This window comes from Ceratotherium simum, chromosome 21 (assembly GCF_057802395.1).
Source record: "Ceratotherium simum simum isolate JZ-2026a chromosome 21, ASM5780239v1, whole genome shotgun sequence".
NCBI lineage: Eukaryota > Metazoa > Chordata > Mammalia > Perissodactyla > Rhinocerotidae > Ceratotherium > Ceratotherium simum.
In genome coordinates, this window is record NC_141920.1 from 27542901 (window position 1) to 27559128 (window position 16228).

A 16228-nucleotide genomic window follows, 5' to 3' on the forward strand; every position below is an offset into this window, starting at 1 on the left:
ACACATACACACACACACACACTCTCTCTCTCACACTGAGCCAAGATTCCTCCTCTTAATTACAGCTGTCGTTGTGTCTGCTGCTACAAAGGCCGTGGGCTGGGAAAGGAATCAACTTAATATGCGATTGTTCGTTCCCAATTACACAAATTACCGTTTGTCTGAGCGGATAATGCTGGGAGCTGGAATCTGCGCGGTGGGTTGCAGTGTTCATTACCTAACCCCTTCTGCTCCAGCTTCAGACGCCTCCTGACTGCGCCTTCCCGGGAAGGGGGTGCAAGCCTTCCAGCAGGCCTGCCAGGGAGAGGATCCTGAGGCCTGGGTATCCTAGCTCAGGCCCAGGGAGCATCCGTTGTTTCTGTCTGCTCCCCGCCTCCGTTCCCCCTCCAAGATCCTATGCTTCGGCCAACGCCGGCGCCAGTCTTCAGCCCCACAAGGAAGGGCTGTTCCCTCCTACCCTGCCCTCAACTCCCTTCCTGCAGCGTGGCACGTTCACAAGCCTGGAAAATATCAGGGGGCCACTTTGATGATGCCACTCAAGGCTATGGTGGCTTTGTGGTAAGAGACCAGCCCCGGCACAAGGAAGGCTGAGGGACTGGTAGGTGCTCTGCCACCCTTGGCCTCCGCTCAGTTTGTGACTGCCGTTCCCTCCTTCTGGAATGCTCTTCCTTACCTCTGCCCTTCTCCAGGCTGACTCTTCTGCATCCTTCAGGTTGCAGCTTAATGCTAATTCTTATAATAATAATAATAATAATAACAACTCTCATTTATTGAGTTCTTCATATGTGCTTTACCTGTGTTAACTCATTTATCACACAACAACATTATGCAGTAGGTACTATAGTTATTCCCACTTTGCAGATGGGGAAACTGGGGCACAGGGAAGTTAAGTAATCTGTCTGAAGTCACACAGCTAGTAAGCGGTACAGCTAGCATTTGACCCAAGGCGTTTGGTCTCAGAGCCCAGTCTCTCACTTCTTCAGAGAAGACCGTCTGGCTGGGGGACATCCTCCTGCTGTTTTCCCTCTTGGCACCATTCTCCTTAACGACACTTAGCACAACTGTAATCACGCATACATCCCCTGCATATTGTCCGCGCTCGAGGAGGGCAGAGACCCACATCTGACTCGCCAAGGGCTGTATCTCCTAGTTCTGTGCCTGGCACAGGGAAAGTGCTCAGTAAGTATTTGTGGAGGCTTGAATACACAGGTCTCAGGCTCTTCACCTTTAAAACGGGGTTGTAATACCCCCTCCCGCGGCCCGTTATGAGAACTGGGGCAATGCTAGTAAACACTTTTTATGGCCTGGCCACTGTTTCCTTTCTTGTCAGGAAGAGAGGCTCTGGATTCCCTGCCCTGGTGTCCTGAGGGCCGCTTGCTCATCTAGTGGACACTTACTGAGCACCTGCTGTGTACTAGCAGTCATAGCTGCTGGCTCCACACAGTGCAGACAGGAGGAGATGAAGTCAGCCCTTCAGGGGTGCAGACGGTGCATCCAAAGCTGGATTCCCAGGCAGAGTCCTGTCCTGAGACGTGCCGTGAAGGATCCCTGCCCTAGTGCCCGAGTGGCCCTCCCTCCCGCCGCCCCCTCCCCAGTCCCCAGCACTGGGCACTCACAGGCTTCATGATCCAGGTGATTCCCGGGTTTTTGCGAAACTCCTCCACAAACAGGTGGTATTCGCACGGCATCTCAAAGGTTTTGGGGAAGAAGTCGCACTTGGCCGCCTCCAGCTTTCCTGCCTCGCGCTCCAGCTGTTTCCGGAACCGCTTCAGGTTCTTCACCATGTAGTTCTTGCGGGTCAGCTGGGCAGCAGGATGGGCGGGCAGGCCATTAGCACTCATGCCCACCACCCTGCTCCACCTCCCAGCCCACCAACTGCCCCTCCACTCCCCGCAGCCTCCACCCTCTGGCCCACAGAATAACAATAACAGTAAGAGTGATTCTGACTGAGAGCCTGCTATTCTATGATTATCCCCACTTTCCAGGCTCCCAAGGTTGTCAGCTGCCCAGAGCTGTCCAGCTAACCCAGAACTGTTGGACTCCCGAGTTCATGTTTCTAACCGCTAAGCTGCACTAACCTTTTAAAATCTCCCACCACTGGCTCCTTCAGTCCCGTCTTTGTAGTCTGCTTCCTCCCGGACCTCCCTCCCATCTCTAGACTCCAAACTGCTCAACTTGCTTCACCCTGAAATCACCATAATCCCTCAAGCACCCTGCATCCCCAAGCTAGCCTGCCCTTCATGTCTCTGGTGATGAAACACCAGCCAGTCCGTGACCTCAGTCTCCACCCCAGGACAGCCTGTTCCTCAGGTCTGGATCCTTACTCCCTCACACTATTTAGCTCATCGTATGTCTAGTGCACACATTCCCGACCTGGCAGGTACCCCAAATTCCCTAAGCTTTTCCATTCTGGTCCTTGCCCTCCCAAACCAGCCCCTGCTCATTGCCACACCCAGTGACGTGAGCTGACCGACTCTGTCCCCTGGCCCACCCAGCTCACTTCGTAGTGGTTCCGGAAGTGGCTGATCCGCACATGTTCATCCATGTAGGTGTGGTCGAAGTTTTCCCGGAGCCAGCTGACGTCACACCAGTAGAAATCCCACTCCCCTTCGCTGGGGGTGGGTGGGACAACAGTCAAGACCTGAGGACCTCAGCACTGCTGGGGGGCAGGGGCCCAGGGAGGTGCAGCTGAGGAGTAGGTAGCCATGTGTCCCTCATGAGTCTCAAGGTGGTGGCCGCGGGCCGCTGCTGCCCACAACATGCTTTGTTAGAACAGAGTGAAAACTAGAGAAACGTTCCTACAAAAATCCAGGCTGCTGGCTTCCTTTGAACAATCAGCAGATCTGGCCACACTGAGCCCAGATGCCTCTTGGCACCTGTCAGCTGGACTGAGGGGTGGCCACTACGTTAGACAGGGCACACTCTCTCCAGACCAGTTCCCACCACTCCGCATGGCCCAGCACAACCAGCCAACCTCACCTGATCATGTTACTTGTCTGGGCTCTGGAAGCATCTACATTGCCACCCCCCAGCCCACATAACCAAGCTGTGGAATTAGGTAACATTTGCAAGCCCTTCCCAGCTCAAAAGACCCTCCTCTCACTGAATCCTCAGAGCACCCCAAAAGGTGAAAGCTGACTACGATCATGCCTGGAGCTCTAAGACAGGGATGGCCTTGCTCACAGAGGACACAGCAGCGTTGGGATTCACACTCAGGCCTGCCTGACTCCAAACTCTGACCCCGTTCTTCACCTCCACGCCAGGAGAGGGACAGGAAACCAGACTAATCTACCAACTCTGACAGCAGAGCTGGGGTGCAGAGAGTAGGTGCTGGAAAAAGACGTGACAGGAAATAAAATAACACCACCATGATTGCTTCCAATTTTTTTAAGTAAAAAATTACAGATTTAACTGAAGCCCCATGTATATTCCTGTCTGATTCTATCTCCTTCTCTCTTGCCCCAAAGGAAGCCATTAGCCTGAATTCAGTATCATTTCTCTGAGTGTCTTTATAGTGGTACTATGTGTATATGTGTGTGTGTCCACATATAGCACATGGCATTGCTTGGCATGTTTTTAAACTTTTTACTGGCTAATGCTTACTTAATGCTTCCCATGTGCCAGACACTGTTCTAAGTACTTTACAAATATTAACTCCTTGATCCCCATAGCAACCCTAAGTGTTAGGTTCTGTTATGCCCATTCTACAGATGAGGAAACTGAGGCACACAGAGGTTAAGGAACTCACCCAAGTTCATACAGCTAGTAAGTGGCAGAGCAGGATTGGAACTCAGGCCATCGGGCTCCAGAGTTCAAGCTCTGTGGTTAGAACCACTCCTGTCTATTTCCTTTCACAACTTGCTTTTTCAACAACCTTTTGTTTTAGAAGAATGAATAATGCATTATTCATTCATTCATCCAACACATACGTGTTGAGGTTGTCTTGGTGTCAGAGGCAGTGTTGGGTGCATTGCCGGGTGCAAGGATACAGGAAGAAACAAAACACCTAGCCAAGTGGTACCTAGAGTACACCGAGGAAGATTAACAACAAACAAGGAAACAAATAAATAACTCTGCAACGAGGAATTGTGAAACGTGCTGAGAGTACTCCAGTAGGAGGCCATGGAGGCAGGGTAGCTGAGGGGCCTATGTTGGGTGGAGGCCACCCTGTGGAGGTGACATTTCAGTTGAGATCTGAAGGGCAAGGAGCAGCAGTCAGGCCAAGAGCAGTGAGGAGAGGGTTCTAGGAGAGGGAAGGGCAGGAACTGAGGCCCTGAGGTTGGAAAGGCATGTTCAAGGACGTGAAGAAAAGCCAGAGTTGGGGGAGAAAGGTCAAGGATGTCGCTGAAGGGTGGGGTAGGGCCCAGTCAAGCAGGGACTTGTGGACCACGATGTGGCATTTGGATTCTTTTCTAATTCTGAAAGTTCATTCATTTGTACCCCATCTTCATGATTATCACCTTCAAGTTGCTCTTAAATCAGCCGGGAAGACATTAAACTGCTCAACAAGGCCAGCAGGGACCCAGGTTCCTCTACTGTCCCATTCTGCCATCCTTAACGTGTTGTCCTCATGCTCATCACCTCAGGGTGATGATGGTTGCCACAGTTCCAGGCATCACATCAGCTTTCTCGGTGAGCAGCAAGGGAAGGGACAGCTCTGGCCACAGCTGTTCCAAACTTTGATCTGACGGGCTGAGAGTCTGAACTGAGACCTGATTCTGTCTGGAAATACCAGACCTCAGGTTAGATCCTAAAGGACAAGGCCTCACATTCACAGAGCCGTGTCTGGTGTAAAGACCATGGCCTCTGGTCCTTCCTGGTCTGAGGACTCTTGAGGCAATTTGGGACCAGCCATGGAGCAACCTGCTTCATGGACTCCCACACCATCAGCACCAGACAAACCCTCAGACCCTCTTCCACTTGACCATGGAGCAAGGCTGAGGAGGGGCAGGGGGCGGCCTGAGGTCACAGAGCAGGTCAGGACAGTGCCCTTTCCCAAACACCACCCCCACCCGCCAGTCACCTCGCTCTCATCTCCCAACTCCCTCCCCTAATCCCCATCCTCCACTACATCCAGTTCTTTTGGATCCAGCGAAGGAAACCTCATTCCAACATAGTGTGATGCGTGAGAGAACCAAGAAGGAAAATCCACAGCAGCTGCCATCATCGCCATCATCAACATTATTATCATGGTTGTAATATTCCCCAAAGTCCCAAAGAAAGGACTCTGCCATCTTGCGTCACCTGTACCACAGCTTGCTATTGACAGCCAACTCCTAATTTTCTGTGGGATGATTTAGTCAAAGTCTGTCTCCTCTGCTAGACTCCAGCACCAGGCAGCGGGAATCATGGATTCATCCATCCACCCATTTGTTCCTTCATTCATTGAAAGGCCACTAGACCAGGGCAGAGATGACCCTGGGACTCTGCAGACACACAGACCAGGTGCAAATACTAGCCCAAGCCCTTACAAGCCGAGTGACCTCCAACTCGGCATTTTTCACTCTTTTGTGTCCAGTTTTCTCATCAGTAAAATGGGGATGATAATAGCACCTACCCCAAAAGTCTGTTGCAATGATTCAAAGAGGTCATGCATGTAAAGTGCTAAAGAGTGTCTAGCAGGCTTAGCTGTTGTTATGCAACAAATATTTACTGAGCACCATGGCAGGGCAGCTGGTTGCCTCACCCCTCATATGCATTCTCCTCTTTTTCTACAGTAATAGAATTCCCAAGACTTACCTGGGAAAATGTAGTCTACACTTTCCAGAATAAAGACTACATTTTCCAGATTCCCTTGCAGCTAGGTGTGTCCAAATGGCTAAGTCCTAGCCAGTGAAATGTGAGGGACCCCTGGGTTGTGTCCAAGGGCAGGGCATGCCTTTTCTTGCCTCCTTCCTACCTATTGCTGCTTGGAATGTGGCTGTAAGGCTGGAGTTCCACCTCGGACCGTGAGGACGAGGGCCTCACTCAAGGGATGGCAGAGGGGAAAGACGGAGGCAGATGGGGCCCACATTTCCATACCATCTCTGAACTTCCTACATCTAGACTTCAGTGGGAGAGATAAACTTCTAGTCTGTCAAAGCCTCTTTTACTTTGGGTCTCTGTTACATGCATCCAAACTTTACTCCTAATATTAGCACCTACTATGTGCCAGCTATTTTATGCTTGTTCATCTCAGTATCCCCAGGGACCAGCGTAGAGGAAATGTAGGCTTAGAGTCAAGTACCTTGTTCGAGGTCACAGAACTAGTAAGCAACCAGAGAAAAGCAGCCCTTGACCTGGACCTGCTGTCACTGGAGGATTCAGGCCAGCAGATCTGATGGCTGTATGCCTTGCTTCTACTGAGAGCCACAGGATAGTGGCTGTGGATTAGTCAAACTGAACTGGATTTGAATCCCACTTATGTGCTGTGTGACCTTAAGCAATTGGCTTAATACCTTCGAACATAATCATATCTTGCTGGACGGTTATAAGGCTTAAGTAAGACGGAGATGGCATCAGTAAGGCACCTGACACATTGTGAGTACTAAATAAATGTTGGCCCCTGTCACAGCCAAACTGGGACAAGTCCCAGTAGCCACCCAGCAAAACTGGGAGAAAAATAAAGGGAGACAGGACCTGTGATACAAAGGGAAGGAGGGATAAGGTTGGAGGGGGTGGTGTCTTACTCCTTTACTTCCACCCATCCTGGCCTGTTGCGAAGGACGTCCATGAGAGTATTCATAAGGGTGGTCTTGAACCGGATTGATGCTCTCTGCTCTCTGAAAGACAAGGCACCAGAACACTTGCTCAGGATCAACTATTTCCCTATGATGGTCCAGGGATAGGAAAGGAGGGGAAGAAAGAAAGGTCAAGTTCCCTACTTAGAAATGCCAAAACAAAGAATGACTGAATTTCAGAATTTAGCATTATAGCATGCAACACTTAAAATAATCAAACTGAGAATTATAGAATCTTTGAATGGTTGAAAAATAATAGCAATCATTTTACTTGCTGCCTACTACGTGCCAGGCATGGTCTGATCACTTTACATGCGTCATGAATAATCCTTACATGAAATGATATGTATTTGCAAATCTCCTTTGCTGGCACTCATCTGGGAAGATGGAGCAGATGTCCTTTTCCTTATTCCTCCTCCTTCAACAACTAAAACCCCAGCACGTTATATCTAAAACAAACAAAAGAAGACTCTGAAAGGTGGACAGAAGAAGGCAGACCAGTTAGGGAAATCAGGACCCAAGGAACAGCACAGTGGCGAATTCCCTGGGTTTTCTTTTTGCCTCATAGATCCCGGATGTGGAGATGAAGACCCTGGCAAGCCTGAAATGCCAATGGACACAGACAAAAAAGCTCCCACAAGAGCCTGCTCTCTCTAGCCAAAGGACCAGGCAAGAAGCAAGGCAGAAGACTTCAACAACAACTGCTCTACTCCAGCCAACTGCCACAGAAATAAATCTGTGGTCCATCCCCACTTACGCTAGCAAAGGCTGAGTGGGGAAACTAGACTCTCACCAGGTTGTAATAAAGCACCCCAACACCCCCCAAGTCCCCTGATAGGGTAGTGTCAGAGAAGGTCTAGGATGGAGCTGGGCTTTTATCCCTAACAGCTGGTAGTAAGGCTCCCATCTCTACTGTGTCAGTGGAGACCATGCGCCTAGGCTTCCTCTCCCACATGACAGGAAGGAGGTGCCCTTTCCCCTGTGGACTGATGTCAAAGGAGGCCTTGTGGAGAGTCAGGACTTTCACCACCACCCAGCAGTGACAAGGCTGCACACCCAGTGGTGTCCTGTGGGCCAGGTGGGGATCAATAACAAGGACCTTCTAACCCTCCCACCCAGGGTGGAATCAGTGGAGGCCTAGTGGAGCCAGAACTTCCACTCCACCCAGCAGTGAGGAGGAGCCCCCTCTCCCCTCATGTGTCAGTGGAGGCCAAGCAGGGAATCTGGACTTCTACCTTACGTGGCAGCAATAAGGTGGTACCATGCCCCCTTCTCTGGCCAGAGTGGTGTCAGAGAAAGTCAGCTAAACCAGGTTTAAATAAGATCCAGAGTTCCATAACATAATATCCCAAATGTTAGGTTTCAATTGAAAATCACTCATCAAACTGAGAATCACGAAAATCTCAACATGATGGGAAAAAAAAAAAAAACCAATCAATAGATGCCAACATCAAAATGACCAAAAATAACCAGACGTGTTAGAATTATCTGACAAGTATTTTAAAGGGGTCATCATAAAAATGTTTCAATGAGTAACTAAGAACACATTTGAAGAACATGTGCAGAACACAGGAAGAAAGCAAGGATGTCCACTCTCACCACTCTTATTCAACAAAGTACTGGAAGTTCTAGCCAATGCAATAAGGCAAGAAAATAAAATAAAAGGGATATAGATCAGAAAAGAAGGAAAAAAACTGTCCTTTTCTGCAGATGACTATGTTAAAAAGTCTAAGGAATCTAAAAAACAACAACTCATGAACTAATAGGTGAGTTCAGCGAGATCACAGGATATAAAACAAACATACAAAAATCAATTGTATTTCTACATACTACCAATGAACACATGAAATTAAAAATACAATACAATTTACAATTACTTTAAAAAAGAGAAATATTTAGGTGTAAATCTAACAAAATATGCACAGTTTTTATGTACTGAAAACTACAAAATGCTGATGCAAAAACGTCAAAGAGATCTAGATAAATTGAGAACCCTACTGTGTTAATGGATTGGAAGACTCAACAGAGTAGAGATGTCAAGTCTCCCCAAATTGGTATCAGATTTAATGCAATTCCTGGGACCAAAAATCCCAGTAAGATATTTTGTAGATATAGATAAGATAATTCTAAAACGTATTCGGAAAGGCAGAAGAACTAGAATATCTAAAATGATTTTGAAAAGAATAATAAAGTGGGATAAATCAGTCTAACCAATTTAAAAATATATTATGTAGGTACAGTAATCAAGACTCTGTGGTATTGGCAAAGGGAGAGACACATAGACCAATGGAACAGAACACAGAACCAAGAGACAGACCCACACAAATATTCCCAACTGAATTTTGACAAATGAACAAAAGCAATTCAATGGTGGAAAAATAGCCTTTTTGATAAACAGTGCTGGAGCAATTGGATATGCATAGGCCAAAAATGAACCTAGGCATAAACCTCATACTTTATACAAAAATTAACTCAAAATGGATCACAAACTTAAGCATAAAATGTAAAACTATAAAACATAGGAGAAAATCTTCAGGATCTAAGCGCTAGGCAAAGAATTCTTAGACTTGACACTATAAGCACGCTTCATAAAAGGGAAAATTGATAAATTGGACTTCTTCAAAATTAAAAATGTTTGCTCCTTGAAAGACTCTATTAAGTCAATGAAAATACAAGCTAAAGACTGGGAGAAAATATTTGCAACCACATATTTGACAAAGGACTACTATCTGGAATACACAAAGAATTCTCAAAACTCAACAATAAAAAAAAATCCAATTAGAAAATGGGCAAAAGACACGAACAGATATTTTACCAAAGAGGAGATACAGATGACAAATGAGCACATGGAAAGATGTTCAACATCATTTGTCATTAGGGAAATGCAATTAAAAGCACAACGATATATCACTACACAAGTATCAGAATGGCTAAAGTAAAAAAATGTGACAACGCCAACTGCTGGCAAGGATGCAGAGAAAGGAATCACTCCCGCATTGCTGGTGGGAATATAAAATGTTACGGCCATGCTGGAAAATAATTTGGCAGTTTCTTTAAAAACTAAGCATGCAACTACCATACGATCCAGCAATTGCACTCCTGGGCATTTATCCCAGTGAAATGAAAACCTATACTCACACAAAAACCTGTACATGAACATTCATAACAGCTTTATTCACAATAGCCCCAAACTGGTAACAACCCAGATGTCCTTCAACAGGTGAATGGTTACACAAACAGTGATCCATCCATACCATGGAATACTAGTCAGCAAGAAAAAGGAATAAACTATTTATACACTCAACAACCTGGATGAATCTCTAGGGAATTATACTGAGTGAAAAAGGCCAATCTCAAAAGGTTATTATATACTGAATGATTCCATTTATATAACTTTTTGAAATGACAAAATTATTGAAATGGAGAACAAATTAGCAGTTGCCAGGGGGTTAAGGACAGGATGGGGGTGGGATTGTGGGGGGAAAGAGGGAGGGAGGGGAAGTGGGTGTGGTTATAAAAGGGCAATATGAGGGATCCTTGTGGTGATGGAAATGTTCTGTATCATGTTAGTGTCAATGACAACAGAACTGGACATTGTCAATGTCAATATCCTAGTTGTGAGATTGTACTATGGGTTTACTTTATGTCACCATTGGGAGGAACTGGGTAAAGGGCACATGGGATCTCGCTGTATTATTTCTTACAACTGCATAAGAATCCACGATTATCTCAAAGTCAATATCTAATTTAAATAATTTAACACATCTTTAGAAGTCTGGATAATGGCTACCTTTGTGTGGGAATGATTGGAAGAGGGCAGGAGGGGAATTTCTGGGGGCTGATGATGTTTTGTTTCCTGATGTGGGTGTATTAAGTTTACAAAAATTCATTGAGCTGTAAACTTACAATACATGCACCCTTCTGTATATATAACAGAACTCCACAACAAAATATAGCACAAATAAAGTTAAAGGACTGGCTACAGATTAAGAAAAATATTTGCAATGCTTATAATCCATAAGTATATAAAGAACTCCTACAAATCATTTTTCCCCCCCAAAGCCCCAGTAGATAGCTGTACGCCACAGTTGCACATCCTTCCAGTTGCTGTATGTGGGACAAGGCCTCAGCATGGCCGGAGAAGCGGTGCGTCAGTGCGCGCCCGGGATCCGAATCCGGGCCGCCAGCAGCGGAGCGCGCGCACCCAACCCCCAAGCCACGGGGCCGGCCCAATCATTTTTAAAAAGACAAAAAATTCAGAAAAATGCCCAAAACATATGAACAGGCAATTCATAGCAGAGGAAACTTAAATGACAAGTATGTTAAAAGATATTCAGCCTTATTAATAATCAAGTAAATACAAATTAAAATATCAAGAAGAGGACTTCTGCCTCTGGTTACAATACAAAAGGATGCAAAAGACTTTCACTCCTATAGTAACAAGAAAAACATGTACCAAATAAACATCATATTGTCCATGGGGCTAGTGGAGAGCAATGGACAAAAGAAACTTTGACGAACTGATTCCAGAGAGAAACAAGCCCCTCACAGGTGACCAGAGAGATGTGACAGTTTCCACATCTGGGGGGGCTGCCTGGTCTGGCGTGGGCAAGTGGAGGAATGAGCCCACCCTGGGAGAGAGACTTTGCAGGAGGAGAAATCAGCTGAGCTTAGACAAGATGTAGGGCGGCAAAACAAATCAAAATCTGGAAGAGCCCCATTCCAAAACCAAACCAAAGCAAAACCAAATTGTGGCAAATTTGCTTAAGAAAGGAGCGGTAGAGAGAACAGAGTAAAGCGGAGAGAAAACCCACACTCCTGCGTGTTTCTGTGGTGTCTGCATTCTGGCAGCCTTGCCAGAGCTGAATCCAAAGGTGAACTAAAACATACTAAACAAATGAACAAAAAAAACTGAACTGCTCCCTCCCAGGTCAAATACTAACAAGCTCAAAATAGCAGTATAGGGGGCTGGGCTTGGGATGCACTCAGTGTAAATAAAGCTTTGGCCCAACCCATGCTCAACTCAGCTTCAGGAGGAATCTGAATGATCAGCTTATAGGAAAGGCTTACAGTCTCTGGAAAATCAATCCATCAATCAATCTCTCTCTCTCTTTTTCTCTCTCTCTTTCTATATATACACACACATATACACCCCCACACACACTGGGTGTGGGTGTGCGTGTAATTTTTTGGTCTTCACTGTTTTTTATACACAATGTCAGAATGCAATATAAAAAATATAAGACATGCAGTAATAAAGCAGAAAAATGTAATGCATAATCAAGAGGAAAACAGCCAACTGAAATAAACCCGTAAATGACCCAGTTATTGGAATTATTAGATAAGAACTTGAAACAGATATTATAAATGTGTGGGATTTACATGAAAAGATGGATATAAAGAGTAAATATATGAGTTCTGCCTAAAAGAAATTGAAAGTCTAAAGAAGAACCAAATGGAAATTCTAGCACTGAAAACCACAATATCTGAAATTAAAAATTCATAGGATGGGCTTAACAGGAGATTGAACATTTTAGAAGAAAGGATAGTAATGTCAGCCAAAGGGTACAAATTTCCAGTTACAAAGAGGCATAAGCTCTGGGGATCTAATGTACAGCATAATGACTAAAGTTAACAATACTGTATTATACACTTGAAAGTTGCTGAGAGTAGATCTTAAGTGTTCTCATCATAACAACAACAAAAAAATGGTAATTATGTGCGGTGAAGGATGTGTTAACTAACCTTATTGTGGTAAACATTTTGCAATATACATATGTATCAAATCATCACGTTGTACACCTTAAACTTACACAGTGCTATATGTCATTATATATTAACAAAACTGGAAAAAAAATTTTTAAAGATAGTAAATTTGAAGACAGGCCAATAGAAATTATTCAAATGGAATTAGAGAGGGAAAAAATTTAAATGAACAGAATCTCAGTGCCTTGTGGGATAATATCAAGCAATCTAACATACATGCCATTGGAGTTCCAAAAGGAGATGGGAGAGAGAATAGGACAGAAAATATTTTTTGAAAAAATAATGGTTGATGGGGCCGGCCCAGTGGCGCAAATGGTTAAGTGCATGCGCTCCGCCGTGGCGGCCCGGGGTTCGCAGGTTCGGATCCCGGGCGCGCACCAACGCACTGCTTGCGGGGCTGCGCTGTGGCGGCGTCCCATATAAAGTGGAGGAAGATGGGCACGGATGTTAGCGAAGGGCCAGTCTTCCTCAGCAAAAAAAAAGAGGAGGATTGGCATCAGATGTTAGCTCAGGGCTAGTCCTCCTCACACAAAAAAATAAAATAATAATAATAATAATGGTTGAAAACTTTTCCAAATTTGATTAAATTATCAACCCACAGACCCAAGAAGCTCCATTAACACCAAGCAGAATAAATACAACAAAAAACACACCGAGGCAAACTATAATCGAATTGCTGAAAACCAGAATTAAGTCTTAAAAACAGCCAAGGAAAAAAGACACATTTCTTTCTGGTGTGTGTGTATTACTGCTGGGGGGCGGGGGACAACGCAAATGACAGCTGACGTCTCATCAGCAACAATGCAAACCTGAGGACAAAGGAACATCAGCTTTCAAGTACTTAAATAAAAAAAGGTCAACCTACAATTCTATATCCAGGAAGATTTTACTTCAAAAACACAAGTGAAATAAAGATATTTTCAAACAAATAAAATCCAAGAGAATTTATTGCCAACAGACCCACACTATAAGAAATACTAAAGAAAGTCCTTCAGGCCGAAGGAAACATATGAGATGGGGATTCACACCTACAAGAAGAGATTAAGAGTGGAGTAAATTTGAAATGCTTTCTTTCATGTCTTAATTTCAAAAACAATTAACTATGTAAAGCAAATATAATAAGAATATATTGTAGGGTTTACAACATAATTACAAGCAAAATATATGACAAAAATAACAGCACAAAGGATGGAGGGGAGTAATCAGGGCATGCCGGCTTAGGGTTCTTACATTGCACATGAAGTGGTATGATACTGATTCAAGGTAGACAGCGATAAGTTAAGGATGCATATTCCGATTCCCTAGAGCAGAGGTTCTTGAAGTGTGGTTCAAGCATTCTTCAGGGTCCCCAACTCTCTCTCAGGGGTACACAAAGTCCTCTCCTTCGCAACTACGTATCTTTGTGAGGCTGGGTTTTCTTCCTATTCTTCTACCAAAACAACACATCCCAACAGATTGAATACAGACGATTTGAGAAGCCAAATGTTTTTTATTAAGCCAGACACTAAAAAGAGTCACAAAAATGTAAAACAATTACTACTCATCTCACCAAATTCAGGGGAAGGAGAATATAGCTATAATTCATAAAAATATGTTATTTATGCCACCATGTAATGAGCATGTTACTGCTTTTTAAATGAATTAATAAATATTTTTAAAATTTATCATTTTAAATTCCTAATGGGGTAAATATTAATAAGTATAAGCCACATAAGCAAAAGTTAGAGTCCACAAAAATTTTTAAGTTGTAAAGGGATCGTGAGCTCAAATTTTGAGAACCACTGCTCTAAAGCAGTATTTAAAATTAATCCAAAACAATGAAAAGTTACAATTTCAAAATCCATCAGATTGAAGAAAATGTTTAAAATCAGACAAATACCAAGTGTTCACAAGAATGTGGAGAAATGATAATTATTCTACAGCGCTGATGGGAGTATAAATAGGATAAACCTTTGGAGAGTGATCTGGCATATTAAAACCATCATATATTATTTCACACACATTAGACTGGCAAAAATATAAAACTCCAAGTTTTGGCAACAATGTGCTAAAATGGAAACTCTTCCTCTGCTGGTAGAAGGCACTTTGGAGAAGCACATGGCAGTATTTAGTAAAGTTGAACATGCATATTCTCTATACCCAGCAATTCCATCCTAGCTCTATATCCCAGATATATACCTTACATCTGTGCTAGGAATATATGCACAAGGATGTTCATTCATAATTGTTAATATTTTTTAGGGAAATAAACTGCAGCACACACTGTTGGTGGTCCACCCTTATCCCTTGGGCATTCACCATTCCTGTGCATGCCAATCATGCTTTCCACTGCCAAAACCTGCAACCTCTTTACCCGAGGGCTTTCTCTGGCCCCCAGAGTCTGCTCAGCCAGTACTTGGAGCAGATCTGAAGTATCAGGGAGTTAAGTGCCCCTCCCCAACAGCATACAACCCCTGACAACTGGAGTTGATGGGTAAATCCTCCAGCTCTCTTGTCGCTCATTGGGGTAAGTTTGAGATGTGGTCTATACTATCTCCTAGGAATCCCCAGTGGAATTGAGCCCCACTTGCCCACGGCAATAACCTGTCAATAATGCACCTTTTATTGCTTTCCTCCCCTTAGCTGTCTCATTTCCCCACTTCCCTGTCGATGCTTACTGGAATCACCTTGCAAATAAACTACTTGCTCTCACTTCCTTGTCTCAGGGTCTGCTTCAGGAGGAAAGCAATACTAAGACACAACCTAAGTGCCTTTCAACAGGAAGACAGATAAATAACTCGTGGTATACAATGGAACACATATAGTAGTTACAATGCATCCAGAGCTACATGCGCCTGTATGGATAAACACTGAAAATATAACTTTGTGTGACAAAAGCGAGTATGGAATAATAATAACAGTATAATGCCATTTACGTAACTTGTATTCCTAGCTACTCATGCAGCTGGGCTGTCCATGTGACACAATTCTGGCCAATAAGACAAAAGCACAAGACCTCTAGGGAGGGTGGCAAGCTTTTGTTTTTTTGATTAAAAAAAAGAGAGATGGATATGTGGATTGAGACTTCTCTCCCCTCTTCTCCCCATCTTGATCATGACATGAGGGCTGGAGCTGCAGCAGCCACTTAGTATCCATAAGGAAAAGGTCAAGACAATCACAGACAATTGCTCTGACATTGTTGAACCATGCACCAGCCCTCCAGACTCTGTTACACGAGGAAAATACATACAATTTTTTAAAGCTGCTCTTAGTTGGACTTCCTATTACTTGTAGCTTAGCACATTTCTAATTGATATCTGCCCTAATAAAATGGACGAAGTGCTCTTTGTTTTGTGGGGGTGGGAGTGGGTGTGTAAGTTGTGGCCATGATCTGCAATAGAGCTGAAATGCTCTGCATAAGAGAGTGAGAGGTTTAAAATTGGTGGGATAGAGTTAGTGTAGAGAGAAAGAAGGCAAAGAAGATGGGTGCTGCATACGAGAAGGGTCAGAGACCACACATGTCCCCCCCAGTGGTGTTATAGCCAGGAAGGACTTTAGAAAGAGTAGAAATAGCGAATGAAATAGAGAATAGCAAAATCTAAAATATTTACCATGGTGTGTGCAATGTAAACTACCTCCTCTAACTCCCCACAAAAATCTTCAGTAAAATCTACATTGCTCACTCCTGCTTTGTGCAAGTGGATTCTGTTTACGAAATTCAAAGAGATGCTGAGTTCTGCATCCAGGTTATTGCTGCAGGGTGA

General features: G+C 44.3%; 1 protein-coding gene across 1 annotated transcript in view; it reads right to left on the minus strand.

Moving 5' to 3' along the window:
- The window catches only part of TTLL9 (tubulin tyrosine ligase like 9), a 47631-nt gene that overhangs the window by 27777 nt on the left and 3626 nt on the right, over positions 1-16228 (minus strand). Inside the window, exons 3-4 of the mRNA XM_087444918.1 lie at positions 2501-2612; positions 1617-1802 (exon numbers count right to left, since the gene is read on the minus strand). Coding sequence (XP_087301044.1) covers positions 1617-1802; positions 2501-2612 — 298 coding nt within the window. The remainder of the gene's footprint in view (positions 1-1616; positions 1803-2500; positions 2613-16228) is intronic.